Here is a 24,740-nt window from a genome sequence, read left to right on the forward strand (position 1 = left end):
TCTGCACTTTAAAAAGCATCCAAGTGATCAAATGCTGCTAGTCCACAGATGACAGCGAGTAGTGAGAGAAATGCCCACAAACATCATCTGTTGGGGAATTAACAGTGGCACCTGGTTCGGGGAGGTAATTAATACAAATCTATCCCAGGCAGGAGAGGAGCAGGGGGCTTGGACGCGCATGCCCAGGCTAAGGGCTCTGTTCTGATGCTGGACTCCGGTTCACAGGCTCATGAATCTGCAGTCTGTTCGTGTGTCTGTGTGTGTGTGGTTTTTTTGTTTGTTTGTTTTTACAGATAACGATAGTACCTTTCTAAATGTTATTTGTAAAGTTAGGTAGGATAATGCATGAAAACATTTAGCATAGTATTCAGTAACCCCTCGATAAATGGTAGCTACTTTTTTTCTGGAATGAGTAAATGAAGAAGCGTAAACAGAAAAATATCAGGCTATAACACTCTCTTTAAGAATTTAGGACTGTATTACAATAATTGCTGTATCACAATGTAAAAAACAGAACCAGTGGGTTGCTTCTATTCATAGAATGAATTGTGACTTTAAAATTTAATTGGCTTTGTATTACAAATGTAAAGCCTGTTGAATTAAAGATTAAAGAGAACTCACTATTTACAAAAATAGGCAGAACTTGGGGCGCCTGGGTGGCTCAGTTGGTTAGGCATCCGACTTTGGCTCAGATCGTGGGCTCAAGCCCCGCATTGGGCTCTGTGCTAACAGCTCAAAGCCTGGAGCCTGCTTGGGATTCTGTGTCTCCCTCTCTCTCTCTCTGCCCCTTCCCTGCTCGTGCTCTGTCTTTCTCTGTCTCTGTCTCTCTCTCTCACAAAAATAAACATTCAAAAAAAATTTTTTTTAATTAAAAAAAATTTTAAAAATAGGCAAAACTTTATTTTAGTGTTATAAATACCTCAAATGCATCTTGCGAAAAATTAATGTTTTTAATCTAATTACAAGTCTACAAGTTTAAATCTTATCCCCTTAGGTGGTACTATTTGAACAATCGTGAGATTAATAAAATAGATTTAATTATAAAATATGTCCCTTTCCCCTGTGGCTTCCACGTTTCAGGTCTTAAAAGCTTTTATTTCTTTTTATTGCATTTGAGGAAGTGGTATTTTACTGACTTATTGAGAAGACACAGGTAGAGTTGTTGATATTATCGACAGGACACTGAATACTCAGATGCTCATATCCTTCTAAAATAACTGAAGAGATAATGCAAAGATCTAGAAACCCTGTATCAATCTGTATCTGGTCATTCACGTACCTTGTTTTCTTGACCTGAATGCTGCTACTGAGTTTTTCCAGCACATATTCACCAGTGTCATGATTAATAATAAGCACACAGTCTTTCTGATAAGGCCGTTTGTTCCCCTTGAACACAGTCATTGGTGGTGTGGATCCCTATATGCCACAAAAGTAGAAGATCAAACCAGACACACCAGTTATGAACATTAAAAACGAATTTACAAGTGGCTTCATGAGTATCAGAGCTACTCAAACAGAATAGAATGAACTGATTTCTATTTTAACTCCTCTGGCTTCCTAGGCAAAAAGAAAAGGGATATAATATACAGCAAGAATCTATAACTGTGCAACTACTTCTCAGTAATCAAGAAAGGTAATATAAATTTTCAAAATTACCGTACATTTTTCTAAAGATTCAAAACATGTTACAAATAATGGTGAGGTATGAACTATAAAAACAGATTAACCATTACTTGGTATTATAGTGAGTAGAACTTTTCATTGCAAGAAATAAAACTAATACGTGATTTCTGTATTTCCTTGTAATTTCAGAGTCCAGGGCTTCCCCTCATGCCAAGTAACCAACAGAGCATTCTCTAAGGGCAGCTCATTATTCTGCTTGGCTCAGAGTAAGTACATCATGCCACTCACCTGCCTAAGCCCTTTAACTGCTAACCTGTTGCTCTGAGACCCAAGAATAAAATCTCTAAACCAGATACCTGGCCCTTCTGCCTCACCCTGTACCCCTAGCCCTAGGCTCTGCAGGATGCAGAGTAGAAGGTGGCTGGCCTCTCTCAGATCCTCATGCTCTTTCTTGCAGGGCTTTAACAAGGCTTCTGCCTGCAACATCCTGCCTCTTCCTCTCTTTCAATTACTCAACCTTCAAATCTGCTCAAAGGTCACTTCCTTAGAGAAACCTTCCTGATTTTCTAAAATAAATGGCTGTGCTTTTTATATTTATTTGATTCCAGATCATAAGCTCCCCCAGGGCAAGAAAAGTGCTTGTTTTGTTCGAGATTGTATTCTCAGTGCTTAGTAATGGGCCAACACATAGTAGGCACTCAATTAATATTTGACATATATAGGATTTGATTGTATGGAATAAAAAAAAATTGGTTGGCTCCTTGACTCCTTATTCATAGGGTAAAAACTTAGAGTTGGAAGGGACCCTAGAGACCATTTATCTAACCCCTTCATTTTACATTTGGCAAACGAAGATCCAAAGGGAGATGATGTAATCTGCTAAAGGCAACATGCAATGAAATAGCAGTTGGAACTGGCAGACAAGTAATTTCTACTCAGCCTGAAGCTTCTTGTCCAGAGCCTTTTCATCCTATTACTGGTTACCAAGACCTTATTATGTTCCAGGACAGGGCTGTGACATCCAATGACACCTGTTCATTATGAGCATTTTGTCTGATCCTTCAGGCTGTGTGATTATAGTGCTACTTTGGACAAAGCTTCAAAAAAAAAAGTCTCTCTCCGTAGGGGTTCTCAATTTAACCTTTAATTGGGTTCCTCATCCCTAAATTAGCTGAATGCTCTGATCCTCTGGTGCTTGGTTGCAACTTTCAGTCTGCAGTCCGCCCTTTGCCTGATGTATGAAAGGTGTCAATTCTGCTCCTGCCTGTCTTAACTCCTGGTTTGGCTGTGCCACACGCCTAAACTGTTGTTGCTATAAGCCAACATGGCGTCGAGGGCTTTGCTCTTTGGAGCTGTGTGGGGGAAAAGCTAGGCCAATCTGAAAGAGTGGCTAGAGGGGCTAAGTATCCAGACAGGAACCTTGTCTACTTGGTAGCAGATGGGGGAAAGGGGAGCGTGGGAAAAATGGCAAAGAATCCTTTTTACTCAAGCACTTGGGAACCATGAATTCCACCCTACCCCATCCCCCCAATTCCCTTTTTCCTTATGTTGGAATTTTAGAAATCTAAAAATTTTTAAGTAGTAGGAAAATTCAAATTGCAATAAATAGAATATGAGGATTCACTGTGATTCCACGGTGCATAAACTTACAGGGATATGTGGCAGGGTAATTGTGACTTCATCTCCTTTGCCAACCTGAAGCTCTCCTTCACAGGAAGTGTCTATGGATGCTGGCTTAAAGTCATCTAAAGGGAAAAGCAAAAGAATATTTATCCAGCCGGTTACTTATACTAAGCCTCCTGGTTATTCTTGTTTAAGAATTAAAATTTTTTTGTGAGTCAGATAAATGGAAAAATACAACGTAGAATTAAAAAAACCTATTTCATTGTGGAAAAAAAGCAGCGAATAGTACAATGAGCCCCTGTGTACTGTCACCCAGGTTCAAGAAGAATTACGAACTCAGGGACAATCTTGTTTTCTCTATACCTCCTACATACTTTGCCTCCCATCCCTGCTGGATTACTTTGAGGGGAAAAAAAAAAAAAAGCTAGAATTCATACACCATTCTATTAAGCGAAGATATTCCCTTCTCCCAAGTGACACATGAAAATTAATGCCTTCTTAGCCAGAGGGGTTTTGTTAGGATTGTTGTGTACAAGATCAAAAGCAACAGAGCATATTAAAAAGATTCTGTGACTGTAACACCCTATATGAAACAGGAAAGCCCCAGTATCATATAAGCTGATTTCATTTTGCATAGAAACTGTCAACATTAGGATTTCCCACACTCAAGTTCTTATAAAAGTACAGAACAGATGGTTGAACTCTATCTCCAAAGGTTAATCCTGCCCATCTCTCTCAACTGCTGCTAACGTGCACCACGAACAGCCATCTTACTCCATTCTGACATAAACTGGCCTCACACTGCAGGCCACGTGCATATATGAAGTGTCTCACTTAAATTCCACATTGCTCTTCCCTCTACCAAAACATCGATTTAGTAAACTGCTCCGAAAACGATGCTCTTATCACATTCCCAATATCCTCCCTCTGAAAGAGCTGATCTGCTGTCAGTAGGAGACACAATAATGATTTGGCAAGTGACCGCAGAAATATGGAACTTCATTATCTAACACGCCCTCTTCCAATGTGTTGAGTCACATTTATTAGCTCCTTAGACAAAAACAAGTCTTAACCAGCATTAGGGCTGACGGATACCAGAAGCTTGTGAATCACACAGAAGGATGCTCAGCCAGCCCATCCCTAAGAGCCAAAACTTTACCCAGGACATAGAGTGGACGTGCCCTCCCTCCACAGAGTCTATAATCATGTAGAAAAGGAAGGTCCAGCATAACGACTATTTGGACATTCTTGATGCCTCCTCTCCCCCGCTTCCAAGCATACATCAAGCTTTATCAAGGCTCACGCGTTCCAATTTTATTCTTCACTCACATGGGACTTGGTACTGAGTTAAAGTCGGGGTAGTATAGATCACCTCAAAAGACAGCAGAGTCAAACGAGGTACAGAAAGCTGGAGGAGGAAGACGGATGGAGCGCACAGAGGATGCGGATTCTTTGGCTACCAAGGGGATGAAGCGCAGGCTCAGGGTAACCAGAACAAAGACGAACGAGGAACGAAGGCTAAGGAACACAGGGAAGAGGAGAATGTAACAGGAGGGAGTCGATAAGGCTCATCGGCAAACGGGAAGAGTCCTTTAAATGTGGAGGACCCCGCTGGGGTCATCAGAAAGTGGGACGGATTACAGGGAGAAGTGGAGTCTGATGTGGGGTCACAGTCTTTTGGTAATATAGAGGGGTAAGTTTCGAATAAAGCAGGGCTGGGTGGGCGGATGAAAAACAAAGGAGCCAATAACCTTCGGAAGAAGTAGTTGGGACCACAAGGCAGATGGGTAGTTGGGAGTGGCGAAGCGTTTGGTTTGGGGAGTGAGCTGGAAAAGGGGGGAGGGGGGGAGGGGGTGGAATCGAGGTCCAGGAGGATCTGGGCGAAGAGAGAAGGGAGCTGACGTAGGCAGGAGGTTCCCTGGGCTTTGGAGGGACGAGGGAAGAGAAGAAGGAGTCGGGTTGGCAAGAGGCGGCGGAAGGGAACAGAAGGGAGGGCTGGCTTACAGCGAATGGTGTGGAAAGAGGCCCGCGGTCGCTTCTCGAAGCTCTCCCCGAGCCGCAGGCAGTGTTCCTCGCGGTCCAGCAACGGGTTCGCGGTTCCGTTCATGGCCCCCCACGAGCCTAGCGCCCGGACCGGCGCTCTCCTGGCGCGGCCGCGGTCCGAGCTTCCGGCGCCGGCGTCCTGGGGAACGAAGCTCCCGGGACAGCGCTCGGGGGCGCACGGCGAGCCGAGCCGGCGCCCACCCGGGGCCGGAAGCAGGTCCTCGCCTCTGCGGCGGGGTGGAGGAGGACTGCGCGGAAGCAGGGCCGCGGAACTTCCGGCGTCGGGGAGGGACTTCTGCGTTCGTGACGGAAGTGGCGGGGGCAGTGGCGGCGGCAGTGCCATGGCCAAAGGATTCCGCCGGGAGAGGTCCTCGAGGGGGGTTTGTCCCCGGGCCGAAGCTCCCTGATCCGGCTTCCGAGGCCGGGTCCGGGCTGAGGGCTGAGTGCGTCCGTCCCTACCCGTCCAGGTGAATGTAAGAAGTGATGACGGTGAGCCCAAGCGCGGCGAACTAGATGAACACGGGTCTGACAGCCAGTGTGGCCGGCTCTCCGCAGGCCCGGGCGGCCCGGGCGCCCTAGTTTCTCCCGAGCGTCCGGAGCCCTACGGACCCTACCCCGCGCGTCACTGGCCTCTTACCCTTCACGCGTTAATGGAGGAGCGAGAGCCTCAGCCCCTGGAAAACGGCGCTACCCTCTGATTCATGAGACGGCCTCTTAGGTGTGTGATCAGAATCTCAGGCCGCCGGGCTTGACTACAAATCCCCCCCCCCCCCCGAAACTGGGTCTCGGATCCTTGGGAAATGATCACCCCACTTGACCACCCGTCGCCATTTCGGGAAGCTGGTGTGATTGTTTTAAGTCACCCTTTCACGGGCATTAAAAATTGATGTTTCCTCCCTAAGATTTCTCAGTCACTTATTGGGAGTGTCCTTTTTCTAAACCAAACCGATTTAGTATTATTATATTTTTTTAATGTTTATTTATTTTAAAGAGAGGTAGAGACAGAGCACGAGTTGGGGAGGGACAGACAGAGGGAGAGAGAGAGAGGGAGACACAGAATCCCAAGCAGGCTCCAGGCTCTGGGCTGTCAGCACCGAGCCCGACCCAGGGCTGGAACTCACAAACTGCAAGATCATGACCTGAGCTGAAGTGGGACGCCTAACGGACCAAGTCACCCAGGCGTCCCTAAACCGATTTATTATTCTAATAGTTAACTTGTTCTGGTTTGAACTAGAGTTTGGTGCGTGAGAGCCCTGGCCACGGAATGTAAGCCCTCTGAAGGTAGGGATTGTGTCTTGGGCTTCTTTCTGACCGACCTCTTGTAGAGTGGGCAGGGTTTTTGTGTTGACTCAGCATCTAGTATGTGGTGAGTTGAACTATTTGGTGAAAGAACCGTTCTAAAGCGACTAACCAGCGTCTTAAAAACTGTCCTAGAACCACTAACCGGAATCTCCTTTTTCCTGCAAAGCACCCAGTGCTGCCCGAGGCTTGAGCCCAACGTGAAGAACCACATTTGGAAAAATCCTTCCTATGTCTGCAGTATCAGCTTGGATTACTCAGGTTATTCAGGGTTGGGGAATCTTCAGCAGTGTTAAATACATTACCATCAACTTATGGGATGGCTTCTTTGCAAAGGAAAGGGCTGCAGGCAAGAATTCTCAGCGCTGAAGAAGAGGAGAAATTGAAAAGAGACCAGGCTTTAATGTCTGATTTTAAACAGCAAAAACTGGAAAAAGAGGCTCAGAAGAACTGGGACCTTTTTTACAAAAGAAATAGCACTAACTTCTTCAAAGATAGACACTGGACCACCAGAGAGTTTGAGGAACTCAGATCATGTAGAGAGGTAAACTAATATTGAACCTTGTTTGAGTTTTTCATTTCAAATGTGAAGAGGAGTGTTTATTGCCTTCCTATGGGTCTCCAGTGGATTTAGTAGGTCCTGGGTTGTATGTAGGAAAGAGAGCTTTCGAGGGCATTTTCTGTTTCTTAAAGCCAGTCTGAAAGTCATAAATAGTGAATTCATACTGGGTGACTTCAGTGACAGATTCAGATTCATAATAAAGACGATAAACACTTTACCACGGCCCTTTTCTAGAACTCTACGTGTTGTGTAATTTAAGCCCTACAAAAACAGTGTGAAGTAGGCATCATTGTTATCCCTACTTGCAGGTAAAACGGGGCACAAAGCTCTTTTAAGAGAGTTGTCTAATGATAGAACATGGTGAGGGAAGAAGTCCAGATTTGAGTGCAAGCAGTTTCGTCCCAGAGCCTGTTATTTTAGCTATTATCCTGTGTTTTCTTCTTTTTTTTTAATGTTTATTTATTTGAGAGAGAGAGAGAATCCCAAGGAGACACCATGCTCAGCATGGAGCCCATCTCTGGGCTTGATCTCACCACCATGAGACTCTTGAAATCAAGAGTCGGTGTGGTTTATATACACAATGGAGTACTATGTGGCAATGAGAAAGAATGAAATATGGCCTTTTGTAGCAACGTGGATGGAACTGGAGAGTGTGATGCTAAGTGAAATAAGCCATACAGAGAAAGACAGATACCATATGTGTTCATTCTTATGTGGATCCTGAGAAACTTAACAGAAGTCCATGGGGGAGGGGCAAAAAAAAAAGAGGTTAGAGAGGGAGAGAGCCAAAGCATAAGAGACTCTTAAAAACTGAGAACAAACTGAGGGTTGATGGGGGGTGGGAGGGAGGGAAGGGTAGGTGATGGGTATTGAAGAGGGCATCTTTTGGGATGAGCACTGGGTGTTGTATGGAAACCAATGTGACAATAAATTTCATATGTTAAAAAAAAAAAAGAAAAGAAAAGAAATCAAGAGTCGGATGCTGTGGGGTGCTTGGGTGGCTCAGTTGGTTGAGCACTCGACGTCAACTCAGGTCATGATCGAGAGTTGGTGGGTTCCAGCCCCACATCAGGCTCTCTGCAGTCTTTGCAGAGCCCACTTTGCATCTTCTGTTCCCCTCTCTCTCTGCGCCTTCCTGGCTCCTGCTCACCCTCTCTCTCAAAAAAATAAAACATTAAAAAAGAAAGGGGGGGAGGGATGCTTAATCCACCGAGCCACCCAGGTGCCCCTGCTGTGTTTTCTTTATACTAAGCTGCCCAGTGTTGGGCGACAAGCAAGGTATCAGTATTAGCTTTAGGTTCTCAGTTCACTTGTTTACTGTCTGCCCCATGGGGGCAGAAACCTTGCTTCTCCTGTTCGGAGACATGTTGTAGTTTGGTTTGTTTCTCGATGATGCAAACGACTTTGCATCTCTTTCCCCAGTTTGAAGATCAAAAATTGACTGTGCTTGAAGCTGGCTGTGGTGTTGGGAACTGTTTATTCCCGCTTTTAGAAGAAGATCTGAATATCTTTGCCTATGCCTGTGACTTTTCTCCAAGAGCAGTTGAGTATGTCAAGGTTGGTGCCTTGTCCATGTTTCTGTTATGTTACTGTTTTCTTAGATTTCTTTGACCTGCCCTCTCTGCCCATTTGCTTATTAATTCCAGTTCTCTCTTTGAAGCTAACCAGCTATGACCACCATGAATGTGTTTTTCCTGTTTAAATACCTGTATCATACATACAGAAACACAGCTTTGGGGTACCTGCATGGCTCAGTCAGTCGAGCATCTGACTCTTGATTTCAGCTCAGGTCATGATCCCAGGATTGTGGGATTGAGCCCTGCATTGGGGCTCTGCACCTCTCCTCTGCTCATGCTCTGTTTCTAAAATTAAAAAAAAAGAAAAGAAATACAGCTCTATTCAGAAAAGTAGAAAGAACTACCAAAATGATACCCATATGCTTCTACCTAAATTGAATGATTGCCAGAATTTTGTACATTTGCTTTATAGACTTTTTTCTTTGCTCAACTATTTTAAAGTATAGATGTCAAGACACTTCCATCTCAAATATGTCTGCATACATATTCAAAAAATACGGACTTTTTCTGCATGGCACAATACATGAACTGTAATCTCCTAATGTCATTAATACTCAGAATGGGTTTAGATTTACCCAAGTAGTCCCAAGTGTCTTTTATAGATGTATTTAATCGAGGACTAAATCTTGTACTTCTTAATGTACCTTAAATCTCCTTAGCCTAAAACATCGCTGCCTTTCCCCTTGACCTTTTCCCCACTGGCTTTGAGCTTTTTTTTTTCTCTTTAATTTTTTTTTATGTTTATTTTTGAGACAGAGAAAGAGTATGAGCGGGGGAGGGGCAGAGAGAGAGGGAGACACAGAATCTGAAGCAGGCTCTGAGCTGTCAGCACAGAGCCCAACATGGGGCTCAAACCCACAAACCATGAGATCATGACCTGAGCTGAAGTTGGACGCTCAACCGACTGAGCCACCCAGGTGCCCCTGGCATTGAGCTTTTGAAGAGCAAGCCATTTTCTATAATTCGGTCCCACATTCCATATTGGTCTGACTGTTTATTCATATCATTGTTCAACTTGTTCCTTTATCCTCTGTATTTCCTTTACTGTAAACTAGAAGTTAGATTTAAACCAGGTAAAATATTTGTGGCAAAAATACTGTAATAAGTGATGTTGTATCTTTGATACTGCATCCTGTCAGGAGGCATTAATGTCTGGTAATGCTAGCTTTAGTTTTGATCTCTGGGTTAAGGTAATAACTACCTAATTCCCACCTAAAAAGTACCTTCCTAAGGGGTACAAGTATTTACCTTTTGCTATTAACAAATATGTGGGGATACTTGGGCAAACATCTAACTTTCCATGAACCTTTTACAGTTGTACCATCCTTTAGAAGTTTTTTTTAATAGCGGTATCACATTGTACTATAACTTGCTTTCTTCACTCCACATCCTATCTTGTACTTTGGTTTTTTTTGTCTTAGTACATACAGGTCTACTGTACTTACTTAGCTGTTGTAGTATTCCACAGAATGGATATACTGTACTTTAACAGTTACCCTGTTGCTGTTTGTTTAAATTATTTCTGATTTTTTACTCTTACAAATAGGGTTAATGTGGCACTATGTGCCACTCCCCAAAACACGTGTGTGCATTTTTCTCTTTGGTGATGGAAGAATTCCTTGGAGAAACAGTACACACATTTAAATTTTAATATTTGATGTATATTTTTTAATTTAATATATAAATTTTAATATATAGCTCCTATTCTGTCTATATCCTCAACATTTGATATCAGTCTTTTTTATATCTTCTAATCTTATGGACAAAAAGTAATACTCCATATTTTAGTTTGTTTACCCCTTATATATGTAAATAAGCATTAGTTTTTCTTCTGATTGTGAGTTTCTTTATTCCACATGTATTTATCGAGAGCCTAGTATGTGCCAGTCACTGTTCTACGCACTGGGACTAAGTAGTGACAAAACACAAAAAAAATCCCTCAGGTGGAGCTTGTATTATACTATGAATTGTCCGTTCATAACCTTTGCTCATTTTTCTGTCATTTCTTTATCTTTAGAGTATATTCTGGATATTCTGTTTCGTTTTTTACAAACATTTCTAGTTTATTTAGCATTGCTTTATGGTTTGTCTTTCAGCAGGATTTAAACTATGTGCAAATTTATTAATGTTTTCAAGGCTCTAAGGTCTTAAGTCTTGTTTAAGAGTCCTCTAATCTTCTACATAGTTTTAAAGCTTTGGTTATCATGTTTTTTAATCTGGAAAAATTTTGGCCCTTATTTCTTCAAATATTTCTTCAGCTCTGTTCTCTCTTCTGAGATTCTAATGGCGTGTGTATTATACCATTTGCTATTGTATGGCGGTTTGTTTTCTTGGATGGTGGTTTGCTTTCTTAACTTTTTTTCTCTTTGCATTTTCAGTTTGTATAATTTCTTTCATCCTATCTTCAAGTTTATGGACTCCTTAGGTAGTAAATGTTCCTGTTGATGAGCCTTTCAAAAGCATTCTTCATATTTGTTGCTGTGTTTTTGGTTTTTAGTTCGTCTAGTTGATTGTTTTTGTAGTTTCTATTTCTCTGCTGAAATTACCTATTTGATCTGAAACTTTGTCTATGTTTTTCATTAGAGTCTTTCACTTATTAATCACAGTTATTTTAAATGCCCAAACTTCTAGTTCCTATGTCTGTGTCATATTTGAGTCTGGTTCTGATGATTACTTGGTCTCTTCAGACTATTTTTTCTTGCCATTTGGTATGCCTTGTACTTTTTTTTTCACTGAAAGTCAGGTATGTTATGTAGGGCTATGGATACTGAGGTCATAAGGATTTGTAATAATCTAGACAGGAGTTGAGCTGTGTTTGAACTCTGTTATTGTTATAGTTACCTGTGAGGTTTATCGTTGCTATGGCCACCAGAGACTTCAGAGTCCTCTGGTGACTTGGTTTATGTCACCCCTTTTGGCTTTGGGTCTGCTCTTCATACTGTTCCTCGTAAAGATTCTCTCTTACAACTTTCCCAGCTGCAATCCACTGTTGTTATTACCACTGGAGACTTGGTAAGGTGTGGGAGAAGGGATTGTCATCTAATGTTCTGATTCTCAGTTTTTGAACTGTAGAGTGGGCCTGTGTCTCAGGGGTGTGGCCTTCACAAGTGTGTCTGCACTCTAGGACTAGAGCTTTCCTCTCCCTTTCGTCCCTCAGTATCTACCTGGTGTCCTCCTCGATGGTCTTGAGGCCATTCTCCCTTCAGATCAAGACTAGGTCTATCAATCCCCAGCACCTCCACCAAAAAAAAAAAAAAAAAAAGACTAGGTCTGGGGGGGTGCTGGCTCAGTCCGAAGAGCATGCAACTCTTGATGTTAGGGTTGTGAGTTCAAGCCCTACATTGGGTGTGGAGATTACTAAAAAAATAAACTTAAAAAAAAAAAATTAAGAATGGGTCTGGGCAGAGCAGTTTCCTCCCCTCTTGGCAGTGGTATTTCGCTAGTACCCTAAGGCTGCAGGCTTCAGGAGACCTTTCCCCTGTAGTTTGAATCTTTTCTTCCTTAAAGGAGATGAGAAAGTCCAGTACTAGATGGAGCACCATCTTCTCTGTGAGAGCCCCATGATGTTCTTGGAAGAAACACCTATAAAAAGATGGGAGTGTTCCTGTTACTTCCACCCCCAGAGGCCCAGAGGCTTCACGCTATAACATCCGCACTCAGTCTACAGCAGTTTGTCAAATTTCTAGTTTTATCTTTCCAGTTTGGGGGTTTCTGCCTCAGGTAAGCAAATGCTTCGGTCCTGTCTCTCCCTGAAGGCACTTATCTGTCTCCAGGTTGGGGGATGGCTGCTGGTTCGTTGGCCTCTATTCTTTGATGGGTTCACAAAAAAAGCCATTACTTGGCTGTCTGTCCATCTTTTTTCTTATTGTAAGGATGGGAGCTGCATTTTTATACTACTGCACGTCTTTGAACTGAAACCAGAACCTTTAAGTCACCTGGGTAACCAATTGTCCTTTAGCACAAGTGTATAGCTAGTTGTTCTAACACAATAAGTTGAATGAGAAAATTCATTTTTCTTCCCTGATAATTGTCACTTTTATTGTCTACCTTTTTTGATATGTCATCTTTGTCACTTGTCTTTTGTCATACGCGATACTAAATTCCCCTATATACGTGGGTCTGTTTTGGGGACTCTGATCTGTCTTCGTAGTCTATTTGTCCCCATTCTCAAACTTCATTGTTTCAGTACTGCATTTTGTAGTATGTTTTGAAGTCCAGTGGTGTACCTCCTCCTTCATTGTTCTTCAGTTTAAAAATTGGCTTGGCTATTCCTAAAGATTTTTGCTTCCAGGTGAATCAAATTTGCCTTTGTGTCAAGTTTCTAGAAATCTATTGGGATTCTATTGAGATTGCATTGGATTTAGAAGCAGATTTATAGGTAGAATTGACGTCTTTTCAATATTGAATCTTCCCATCCAAGAACTTTGTATTTATTCGAGTCCTTATTTACGTTAAAGAAAGGTTTGTGGGGCGCCTGGGTGGCTCAGTCGGTTGAGCCTCCGACTTTGGCTCAGGTCATGATCTCACAGCTTGTGAGTTCGAGCCCCACGTCAGGTCTGTGCTGACAGCTCAGAGCCTGGAGCCTGCTTCTGCTTCTGTGTCTCCCTCTCTCTGCCCCTAACCCACTCACATTCTCTCTGTCTCTCTCAAAAAAAAACATTAAAAAATTTTTTTCTTAAAGAAAGGTTTGCTATTTTTTTATAATGCTCTTATAAGATCTTAGACTTTATGATACTCTTATATTTATGAGTATTATATGTATTTTTTTTGATAATGCTCTTAAACCCCCCATTCAAAATGTACAGGAACACACTTGTTTAAAAAAAAAAAAAAGTGGGGGTGGGGCGGGGAAGAAGAAGAAATTTGGTTTGTTTGGCTTGCTGTCTCAAGGGAAAATATGCAGAACTGTGGGAGCATCTCCATGAGTGGATTGGGAAGGACTTCTCAGAGGATTTAGGCTTGTAATGGGTGATTTCAAAGGAGGATTAAGGAAGCATGGGTCAGTTTTGACTTATCCCTCTAGAAATCTATGCTTCTAGAATGCGCAGCTTTGAACATGTGATACCTCCTCAGTGTTCTATCCTCAGTTAAAGATGATTTGTTAAAATGAAATCTTGCCCCTCCTAGTAACAGCAAATGCTACATGCATTAGCGTGCAAATGGCACATTAGTCAGTTTTACCCAGTAACAAAGTGATCTGTGATTTTTGTGTAGCAGTGCACAAGTGGAAATAGATCCATTTTCCATCGGATCTCCTTTTGATGCTGTATTTTTCTCTGTGTGTCCACATGGGTGTCGCATTAAAATTCTTTTCTTTTTCTCCCTTCTCTAGCAAAATCCTTTATATGACACAGAAAGATGCAAGGTGTTCCAGTGTGATCTAACCAAAGATGACCTTCTGGAACATGTGCCCCCAGAGTCTGTGGATGTTGTCATGTTGATATTTGTCCTCTCTGCTGTTCACCCTGATAAGATGCACCTTGTCTTACAAAACATTTACCAGGTTAGTAATTTGGAGCCTGGAGGTTGGATGTCCTGATCTTTTTGCTTACCTCCCCTCTGAGGCTCATGTCTAGTTCACAAAGCCCCCTCGTTCTCACTATGTGTAGGCCATGCAGTCAGTGTATCGAAGGGGTTCTCCTACATAAAACATTCAGTTTGAATTCTGGTTTGTCTGGTAGCCATCACTGCTCTTCAGTTTGGCCAGCTTTGGAGCGAGGATGATTTTGTAGTTATCTGGGCTCTGTGCATGGAATAACATGCAGATAGTCCCTGCTGGAAAAGGAGAAGAAGATATGGTTCGGGGTCAAGAACGTAGTCCGGCATCAGAGTGCCTAGAGACGATACCCGGCTTCCCTGCTTAGGCAAGTTTCTTTACCTCCCTGAGCCTCAGTTTCATTACCTATGTAATACTGAGATACTGAGATGAAATACACACAATATGTATAAAGTGCTTAGCACAATGCCTAGAAGGTGGTAGGTGCTCTTCAAAAATCCGCCATTGTTGTCACTATCATCATTGTTGCCAGAATGAGGAGAACCCAAACTGCTCTGGCCATCAGGAGGCTGCTGTAGCACTCAGGAAGTAAAGCATCACTCTTAAGTCATGTGACTCAAGACAAATCACGTCATCTTCCTTCTGTGGGCTTCAGTGTCCTTGGCTGTAAAATGGGGGTGTCTGTTAGGGTTATTGTGAGATGCAGGTGAGATCATGAATGAGGCTGCTTTGTAAACTACGGTAGAAGCTCTCTTATCTGTGGCAACAATGTTGGTTAAAGATCAACTAAATCAAAAAATCATGAAAAAGGTACATTCTTACCTTAAACATTTTATTATGACTTAAAATATGTTAATATTCTTTTATCATTCTTTTGATGTAGAGCCACGGCCCTTTCTTTTGAGTATGGGGCTCTTTGCCATTTTTCTTACCATCTTAATGAACCACATACATAGTAGCATAGTAGAGTTCTGGCTTCTTTAAAAGTGGAGCAAAGACTTAAAAATGATTGGAAACTTAACGCAAGGGCAAATTTTTTTATGTTTTTAACCTAGACTTACCTTTGATTCTCCCATGTCTAACAGCAGTTCAGTGCTTCTCTATCAAGTCTTTCCAAAAGTTTCAGTGTACTTTTCAGAGAAAATAAAAATGCTCTTCACTTGCATTGCGTTGTTTATATATTCATATATAATTCTAAATCTAAGTACAGCTGGTGTAAGTAAGTTTGGGAACCAACACAAGTGACCAGTGGTAAGCATGCAGGTCACCTGGGGGCCACTAAATGGCAAGGGCACACAATCTGGAAAGCCTGTTAAGCCTCACCTGTTCAGTGAGTCAGAGGCCTCAGTCAGTCTGCTTTATAAAAGGGAGAGAAGAACATTCAGCAAGTTGAAAAAGGAGGCGTTTTAAATGTTTTTTAAGTAGCAAAACAAATTTCAAGACACTGGAAACCTTTTAGGGAGTAATTATTCTCACTTAAAACAACATTTTAAGAAATTCAGATATTGCCACGGTGGTTTCAGCTCTCTGCTCGTGAGGTTTTGTAAGGTTATTCTCCTTACTTCCCCTTTCCCTGCCCCTGGTATCTGAGCAGATGAGACCCAGCATATATCCACAAATGGGCATGGAACTGAAGCTGAGTAAAGAGGGAAGAGAGGGCATCAGGGAAAAGATGGTAGGATCACCTGATTTGAAGGTCCAGGTGAGGACAAAGGATGATGAAAGATGGGGAAGTAGAGAGAGCTGGAAAGATGGGGCAGGGGGGAATGACCAAGGTGACTTGTATGACACTGAGAGACCGGAGGGGTTATGCTTTTTAGTGTTGACAAGACTTCAGGACGTTACCATGGGAGTGAGTGGTTTAGAAGGGTAAGACCTTGGAAAAGTTCAAGTCATTAAGAGGCCAGTATATTTGGAGGGATAATCCACATATATTGAAATTACTCTGAACTAAGAATAGGGTAGTATTAAGGAGAGGAGAATAAATCAGAAACATTCATCCTGAAACAGGGAAATGACCCTGGCACTAATAGATGACAGTAATATTAAGGGATAGCAGATGATATAATCTGATGACAAGAGATTCAGAGCTAGGGATTTTAGGGAGGAAAGAGAATACATGAGAAAGTAGCAATGAGAAGCATGGAGGGCGCCAGCCTCATCTCTAAGCCCAGTGGTACAAAGGTGAGGAGAGAAAACAGCCATGACTTGAGAGGTTGCAGGGAAAACAGTGTCCTCAGGAACAGTCTGTTAGCACCAGGATGTGAAAGGAACATTGAGAAGAGGTGGATACTAGTGATTTCACTGATGAAAGGTTTCAGGGATTGGAGAGAAGTAGGAGTTGGGGACAGAATAAAGAGCATCTGGAACTCGATGGGGCGAGAGTGCCTACTATCAGTTTTGCTTTTCAGCATTATCCTGGTGGTCCTAATCAGCTCAAAAAGACAAGAAAGAAAATAAAAGATGGGGGAAAAATAGGGATGGAAGACAAAACTCATTTGCAAATAATGTAATTGTCTAATTAGAATATATTAAGACTCTAAAAGTGTAAGATGAATGTACTCTGCTTAATGTCACAGAGGTATTCACACCTAATGAAGAGTAACATGCATTGTGCAATCTTACTTTTCCATTTAATATTACACATTTTATTTTCTTAATTTTTTAAAAAAAATTTTTGTGTGTATTTATTTATTTTGAAAAAGGGAGAGAGAGAATCCCAAGCGGGCTCCGCACTGTCAGTACAGAGCCTGATGTAGGGCTCAAACCCACACACCATGAGATCATGACCTGAACTGAAACCAAGAGTCGGAGGCTTAATTGGCTAAGCCACCCACGTGCCCCCTATACATTTAATTTTTTGTTGTCGTTTGATAGATTGGAGGTTTTGGGTAGGGTTTTTTTGTTTGTTTTTTTGAGCAAATTGACAAGGTGGTTCTAAGTTTACATGAAAGAACAAAGATCAAAACACTTCTGAAGAAAAACAAAACGGGGGAAATCTGTACCCTACCAGATGAAAAGACTTCTTACTGCTACAGTAATTAAGATAGAATGATGTTAGCAGAGGGACAACTTGAATGTGATAGCTTAAACACAGATCCATGCATACATGGGAATTTGATGTATGGTAGAAGTGACAATGAAGATCACTAGAAAAATAGGGACTGTTCAGTAAGTGATGCTGGGACCACTGGGTGTCCATGTAGGAAAGAATGATTGTACTTTTCCTTCACATCCTATACAAAAATCATTCTCAGGTGAATTAAAGACTTAAGTGAAAAAGACAAAAAATTAAGCCTTTCAGAAGAAAATACAGGAAAAAATCTCTATGACCTCACAGTGTGGAGTTTTTTCAAAAGATGACTCAAAGCATTCTAAGCATAAAGATGATTATAACAAAAGTAGGAATTTCTGTTCTTCAAAAGACAATATAATACAAAGAAAAAAAACCAACAACTTTGGAAAAGTGAGTTAAAGTCTATAAACTGTTCAAAGATTAGTACCCAGAATACGTGAGAAATTCCTGTGAAAAAAGTACAAGCAAATTAATAGAAAAATGGGCAGATGTGAGTAGTCGTTTTATTGAAGAGAACACACATATGAAAAGATTATCTCAGTAACCCAGGAAATGTAAAATAAAACCCCAATGAGATACCGCTAGGTTAACCAAATTAAAGAAGTCTGACAAAGCCAAGTATTGTTGAGGGTATGCCTATTCTTGACTTAAATAGAAACATACAGGGGCGCCTGGGTGGCTCAGTCGGTTCAGCGTCCAGCTCTTGGTTTCAGCTCAGGTCACGATCTCGCCGTTTCGTGACTTTGAGCCCCGCGTCAGGCTCCATGCTACCAGCGCAGAATAGGATTTAATAAAATTAATGGAATTTTCTGCCTCCCCACTCGCGCTGTCTCTCTCTCTCTCTCTCTCTCAGGGTAAAAACTATTTAGAAAAATTTTAGTGGAAACATACAGTATATTATATTTTAACAGTAATGAAATTTTTTTATTATTATCCAGCTGAGCTGTCTCAGTCCACACCTGGCCCCTGTTGTAACCTTTCTTTGGTAACAAATTCCGTTTCAGCAGTCCTTTCTATTTTTACCCCCAATAGAATTCTTTTTTCAGCTGATGTGGAATGAGTTCACAACAGTAGCAGATTGCGATCTCTCTGCCATCATACGTAGTGCCTGAGTCATTAATTTGAAACCATGTGCTTCATCTGAAATTACAGAAGGAGAAGCAATCTCTCAGCCTCTGACAACAAGACCCAAAGGTGGGCAGCTCTGAGGCCTTCATGAACAACCACAGTAATAAGCTGTGGTAAGATAGATGTAATTACTGTAGAATGTTAACACTGAGAATTTTTAAAACTAGGTTTCAACTGAAAGACAACCTTAAGGTTGAATTCCCTCAGTTTTGGAATAGAATGAAGTAAAAATAGACAAAATTTGTCATCAGAAGACCTGGATATTTGTCTGTCAGTGCCACCAACTTTCCTTGAAATCTCAGACAAGTCACTTTGACTCTGAGCCTTGCTCGCCGTAAAAGTGGCTATAATAGACCTCCCGTTCCCCTTCCTCCCCACCCTTAACCTACTTCTTGGAGTTGTTTAGAGAATGAAAGAACGTAATGGTGAAAAATGCCTGTTAGCTATGATCAAAGGAGGCATTAGTATTGAACTTTTTATTTTATAGACAAGAAAACACACGGATGAAATTACTTGCTCAAGGTTATTCAACTAGTTATGGAAGAACTGGGATATGAAGCAAGACTTCCAAATTCCTGAGTGTTCTTTCCACTGTCCCATGGAGCCTTCCTTCTTCTGCAATTAAGAATAAGCCTTTTTCCTATAAACTAAATTTTTCAGAATTTTCTCTTCACAATTCACATTTTTTTAAAACTTGGCGTTCTAGAGTAAGATAGGATGTTTTTACCGAAGAGGCTCTTTACTGATGATATTTAGAATGCATCCCTCATTGATTAGAATTTACTAAATGAGGAAACTGCAGCTCACTTGGAAGTATTAGGGACAGTCTTTCATACCCCTATTCAAGAGGAAATACATCAAACTGCATCAAAAGTCTAATATGTCACGTCTTAAAAATCATCTTATTGTTGTGATGAATCAGAATAAGGTTTAATTGGGGTGCCTGGGGTGGCTCAGTTGGTTAAGTGCCCAACTCTTGATCTCAGCTCAGGTCCTTTTTTCTTTTCTTTTTTTTTTTTTTAATGTTTTATTTATTTTTGAGGCAGTGGCGGGGGCAGAGGGGCAGAGAGAGAGGAAGACACAGAATCTCAAGGAGGGTCCAGGCTCCAAACTGTCGGCACATAGCCTGACATGGGGCTCAAACCCACGAACCGTGAAATTACGACCCAAGCTGGAGTCGAACACTTAACTGACTGAGCCACCCAGGCACCCTGATCTCCGCTCAGGTCTTGATCTCAGGGCTGTGAGTTCAGTCCTTGCGTTGGGCTCTGTGCTGGGCATGAAGCCTACTTTAAAAAAAATACAGAATAGGGTTTAATAAAATTAATGCCTTTTAAGTCCGCTCTTATTTAGTAGCGTTCATGCATTTTGAAAGAATTCTCACACAAAAAGGAAATGTCACAGTACATACCACTTTCTCGTCATTTTGAAAAGCGTGTGCTATTTGCTTTATAAGATGGAGGTAGTTATAATACCCACACCCTGCCAGTGCCTACTCCCAATTTTCGAGACACCTACTCTGTGACACCTGTCTCTGAAAGACTTTAGTGAGGGACTCCCAGCCGGGCCTGACCACGATCCCCTTCCCTACACTGCTGCACTGGCCTAAGGACCTGTTATAAGGCACATGTAGGACAAATACTCAAATACTTACCCCTCCTCCCCTTAGCCTTGCTTTTCTTGTCAGCGTGAATGGAATTGGAATGACTCTTCCCCCAATCCCCCTCCAGGGCTAAGAGGTGTCTCTGATTCTACAATATGGTGCCTTTTGACCCAAATGTGAGTCTTGACTATCCCCCACTTAGTGGCCGAGGTGTGAATCATGCATAAATCACTTATGTAGTGTCCATTTTCTCATCTTGCACGAGGATGATAATCTCTCCTTTCTCCCTCCCTCCTGTCTGATAAACTGCCGAGTGTTCTCTGTTATTAGCATGGTGGGCAAGCTATGCATAATTGTAGCACAGTGAAACCCAAGCGGAGACTTAAAATGAGGAAAGCCAGCTAGAATCAGTAAGAAGCCAAAAGGACATATTTTTTTAAAGGGTCACTTTGACTTCAGGTTCATATACTAGGAGATGGCTGATAAAATGGCAGGAGAACATGCCTTAAGATAAGACTTTGATTTAACGTCATTAACATTTTAACTGATATGACATTGGACCTTGTAGGTGCTCAAGAAGTATCCCTCTAATGCATGGGGCCCCGCAGGTCTTGCTATACCTTTGATTAGGAGGCTGTTTTTCCTTCAAACTATGGATGGTTCAGTCTGGTTCCTTTCATAATTATCACAAATGTAAGGTATTTTAATCCCTGAATCAATCAGATTTTATTTTATTTGAATAAGTTTTATTTGCCTGGGTTCCCCAGAGTTACGTGCCACCTGCTTTTGTTTCATAGGTATTAAAACCAGGCAGAAGTGTCTTGTTTCGTGACTATGGGCTGTATGATCATGCCATGCTTAGGTTTAAAGCTGGCAGCAAACTTGGAGAAAACTTTTATGCTAGACAAGACGGAACCAGATCGTATTTTTTTACTGATGGTAAGATTAATGGAATTTGTCTTTAATTGTTTACTTGCTTGCATTATCACTGGGGTACTGGCCGGAGGCGGGGGCGGCTGCACATAGCACAGGGTCCCGGCTGGAACAGTCTCCGATGCGCACCACGTAGCACCTGGGACGACAGGGACGCGGCCCTGGCCGTGGTGAGCTCACAGGCCTCCTCTGGTGACAGTGTCTAGTTAGTGAGCCCAGGTTAGTGGACAGGCTCTGACATGCCACGTGGCTGCCCTACCAGGAAATGTGCTGGAAAAGGGGGAGGGCAAATGCGGATCCTCACTTCGTCCAGTCACAAAGAAAACAGGTAGGATGGGGCGCCAGGCTGGCTCAGTCAGAAGAGCATATGTGACTTAATCTTGGGGGTCGTGAGTTCAAGCCCCACACTGGGTGTGGAGGTTACTAAAAACAAATAAATAAACTTAAAAAAAAAAAAAAAGACAAGTATAATGCCTGGAGATTACCTTCCCAGGTTATAAAGGCAAGAAACCTTTTTGTATAAAGGTTTTAAGTATGCAAATTTACTATAGGGGTCTTTAAAAAGTCACTTTTTAAAAATTCCTCCTTAATATTTATTCATTTTTGAGAGACAGACAGAGCACACACAGAGGAGGGGCAGAGAGAGAAAGGGAGACACAGAATCTGAAGCAGGCTCCAGGCTCTGCACTGTCAGCACAGAGCCTGATGCGGGGCTCGAATTCACAAACCACGAGATCGTGACCTGAGCTGAAATTGGCCACCCAACTGACTGAGCCACCCAGGGGCCCCTAAAAAGTCATTTTGATAAGAAAAGCATCCAACTCCCGAACATTATTTCAGTCTTATACTAGATATTTTGAACTATTAGTTTTAAGCCTACTTAATCATTTGGACCACAAAATAATTACCTTCTTAAACTCTATTTTTACAACCGTTTGTATTTCTTAAAGTATTCTTTTGGATGTAGAAGGAAATCAGAAATGAGTGATTACCATTAAAACTGCAAAGCCAGAAAATATCAGGGGAAAGTTAAAAATATTCATGCTCCTGTTTACTGAAATCTCAATTGTAAATAATTGAGAAGATGTAGTGATGTCTGCAGAGTACCTCAGAGCATGTCCTCGGAAGCAGGGCTCTAAGGGTCTTCACTTTCACTACACGGCCATTCAGTTGGTTTCAGTGAACATGTAGTGATGTATTATTTGGGTTAAAGTTTCCTTAGGGTATATCACTACAAAGGGATTTTCCCCGCCACTCTGGTTACAGAATTTCCTCTTTCGTGTTAGGATAGGTGAGGTGCTTGGTGCAAACAAACTGAACACATGAAGACTTTATATGAATATAGCCACTCTGAATATTGTTTCTTTTTACTCAGACATTGGTATTTGGGGATTCATAATAATAGGGCAAGGTGGCCATACTCCAGGTTGTCCTTAAACTTTTCTGATGAAATTATTTAGTTGGGGGTTTCTATTTGGATGTGAGATGAGAAGTAGGAGTGTGTTACTTTCTAAAACAAAACCTTCTTTAAATTTTAGCACTGGAGTTTTTGTTATACTAGAAAAATAACAAAACCCTCCTCCCTGCCCCCCCCCCCCCCGCGCCCCCTTTACCACCTCAGAGCAAACGTAGTATCAAGACCATGAGCGTCACAAGGGCACCTGGGCGGCTCAGTTAAGCCTCCAACTTCAGCTCAGGTCATGATCTCAGGGTTTGTGAGTTTGAGCCCCGTATCGGGCTCTGTGCTGACAGCTTGGAGCCTGGAGCCTGCTTCAGATTCTGTGTCTCCCTCTGCCCTTCCCCTGCTTATGTTTGCACGCTCTCTCTGTCTCTCTCTCAAAAATAAGTAAACAAACAAAAGACCATGAGCATTGTTGATCTGCTTCCTTACAGAATTCCTGGCTCAGCTCTTTATGGACACAGGTTATGAAGAAGTGGTGAATGAATATGTGTTTCGTGAGACGGTGAATAAAAAAGAAGGCCTGTGTGTGCCGAGGGTTTTTCTTCAGAGCAAATTCCGAAAGTGTCCTAAGAACCCAACACCCTTGACCCTGGGCCTGGGTCACAAGTCCTGACCTTTCACAAGGTTGACATTTGTGCCTCCCCTTGAAGAGGAAAGTTTGAAGTAACTCTATTTTGTATATTTTTATATTTTAACTTTTTAAAAATGAGCATATATAATTTTTATATGAAAAGGTAGCAAGTGTGTGTGTATATTACAACAATGCAAATAAAATTTCCAGGCCTGAAAAGTAAAGAAAGTTTGATGGTATAATGTAGTGCAGCCAGGCTGTCTGGCTGAAATTCCACGAAGGGAAAAGCATAAGCGCTTAAAGAGATCCTTGCCGTCACTACTGCGAGTCTCTAAGTGTGCCCCCAGGCAGCATGTCAGACAGCCCTGTGGAAAAATGAGGCCAAATAGACTGAAATAACACATCCAGATGTATTTTTAGCCTGAAGGATTGTTCTCTATTTCCAGTGTCTCCTATTTGCCCATTTTTCTCTGCTTCATTTATGTGCCTCTTCAAGACCAGTGTTTCACAAATACAGCTTTTGCTATGACTCGAGAACCCACCATGGCTCCCTGCCTAATTCTTGAGACCCTTTGTAATTGAACCAGGCCCTGGCCACACTGCCCCAGGGAGAGAGGGGAAGGCCATCTTCCCGATGCAGTTTCTCCAGGAATACGGTGGATGGACTGACCCAAGTCCCCACTGGGATATGAAGCAGTGGCTTGGGAAGTGATTGACCAACATGGCCAAAATCACACAGCTAGTGTTGCAGTGGGATATGGGGAAATCCTTAAATTAGTCTGCTGACCTGTTTCCCAAGCATCTCCAAATAATGCCTTTCACTCTATGACATAAAATCCAAGCGCTGTTGGCTCACTAACAAAAGATCCTATAAGCCTTCAGGTTTCCCCTCTGCAGAGAGTTTGTCTATGAGAACATTTGTGTAAAGTACGTTGACTGTGGTCTGCACCTGCAGCAAGCTAAGGGCCTTTCACCGTTGCCACATCTGAGGAGGGAGGTCCCAGTGGGGAATGGGCTGCATAATAGTCCTAGCTGGTCTGTACAACTAGAATCAATCCTGGCTCCTGGAGAGAAGCGGGGCAGGCGTGGGGGCTCAGGCAGAGTGCTGGCTGGCATCCTGCCCTCTGGGCCTGACTTCTTGGGAGGGGCTTCTGGGGATGGGGCAGGGGATGCAAGAGGAACCCCGGTCTCTTGTTGGTCTGTTGCTTCATATACTCTCTCCCTTTCTTTCGAGGGCTAAAAGATGGCTCTGCTAGGTGAGAGCAAAACCGATGAGGAATTGTACAGAGTTTGTCTCTTGCAGTGTTTTTTTTTTTTTTTCTTTCTTTCTTTCTTTTAATCAGCTAGTAAAGATGGATCTATTGCAGGGCTCATGGGCCCTCTCCTAGATCTTGGGTCAGGCCTGGCCCCAGAGCATCTGGTAGAGGAGAGCCACGACCAGCCGCAGGGTCCCCACTTCCGGTCCAGGGCTCCTTCCTCTAGCCTTCTCCGAGTGAACCCCACTCCTAGCTTCAGCCCCAGGACGCGCCTTCCACAAAAGTCCTTCCCTCCATGAGATATGACTCGTGCTGCTTGGATTTCCGTGGCTGAGCTGAATAAAATCAGGGTATTTAAAGTAGAAAGTAGGGAGCTGTGTAGGGCGTAGGATAAGCGTGGGCTTTTGTTATCAGAAGTCACTTGGAATCGTGACCTCATCGTTTACCCTCATTTGTAAAATGGGGATAGCTGCTGAGAAGCACGCCT

General features: G+C 42.4%; 2 protein-coding genes across 7 annotated transcripts in view; one reads left to right on the forward strand and one right to left on the reverse strand.

Moving 5' to 3' along the window:
* Positions 1–5,650, reverse strand: part of EAF1 (ELL associated factor 1) — a 19,228-nt gene extending 13,578 nt beyond the window's left edge. Inside the window, exons 1-3 of one of the 2 annotated variants that reach the window (XM_047876264.1) lie at positions 5,251–5,650; positions 3,274–3,368; positions 1,280–1,416 (exon numbers count right to left, since the gene is read on the reverse strand). In XM_047876264.1, coding sequence (XP_047732220.1) covers positions 1,280–1,416; positions 3,274–3,368; positions 5,251–5,632 — 614 coding nt within the window. In that variant the 5' untranslated portion in view covers positions 5,633–5,650. The remainder of the gene's footprint in view (positions 1–1,279; positions 1,417–3,273; positions 3,369–5,250) is intronic. The other variant, XM_047876263.1, reaches the window with a different exon arrangement.
* METTL6 (methyltransferase 6, methylcytidine) lies at positions 4,676–24,106 on the forward strand. Of its 5 annotated transcripts, none has more exons than XM_047876269.1 (6): positions 4,676–4,939; positions 6,758–7,132; positions 8,573–8,707; positions 14,060–14,230; positions 20,829–20,970; positions 22,858–24,083. In XM_047876269.1, exons 2-6 carry the CDS (start codon positions 6,908–6,910, stop codon positions 23,037–23,039), a joined length of 855 nt encoding a protein of 284 aa, XP_047732225.1. In that variant the 5' UTR covers positions 4,676–4,939; positions 6,758–6,907; the 3' UTR covers positions 23,040–24,083. The 5 variants fall into 5 exon arrangements, with proteins under 5 accessions (XP_047732225.1, XP_047732226.1, XP_047732223.1 ...); XM_047876270.1 differs by lacking the exon at positions 4,676–4,939 and adding an exon at positions 5,600–6,007 and having other exon boundaries at positions 8,573–8,692; positions 22,858–24,106; XM_047876267.1 differs by lacking the exon at positions 4,676–4,939 and adding an exon at positions 5,602–5,778.
* Positions 24,107–24,740: the final 634 nt, after the last annotated feature.

This window comes from Prionailurus viverrinus, chromosome C2, assembly GCF_022837055.1.
Source record: "Prionailurus viverrinus isolate Anna chromosome C2, UM_Priviv_1.0, whole genome shotgun sequence".
NCBI lineage: Eukaryota > Metazoa > Chordata > Mammalia > Carnivora > Felidae > Prionailurus > Prionailurus viverrinus.

Bases quoted from the DNA above. Each gene is read 5' to 3' on its own strand.
- METTL6 (XM_047876269.1), top strand. From the start codon at position 6,908: ATGGCTTCTTTGCAAAGGAAAGGGCTGCAGGCAAGAATTCTCAGCGCT. The intron at 7,133-8,572 runs GTAAACTAATAT...CTCTTTCCCCAG, and splicing joins AACTCAGATCATGTAGAGAG to TTTGAAGATCAAAAATTGAC. The intron at 14,231-20,828 runs GTTAGTAATTTG...TTTGTTTCATAG, and splicing joins TCTTACAAAACATTTACCAG to GTATTAAAACCAGGCAGAAG.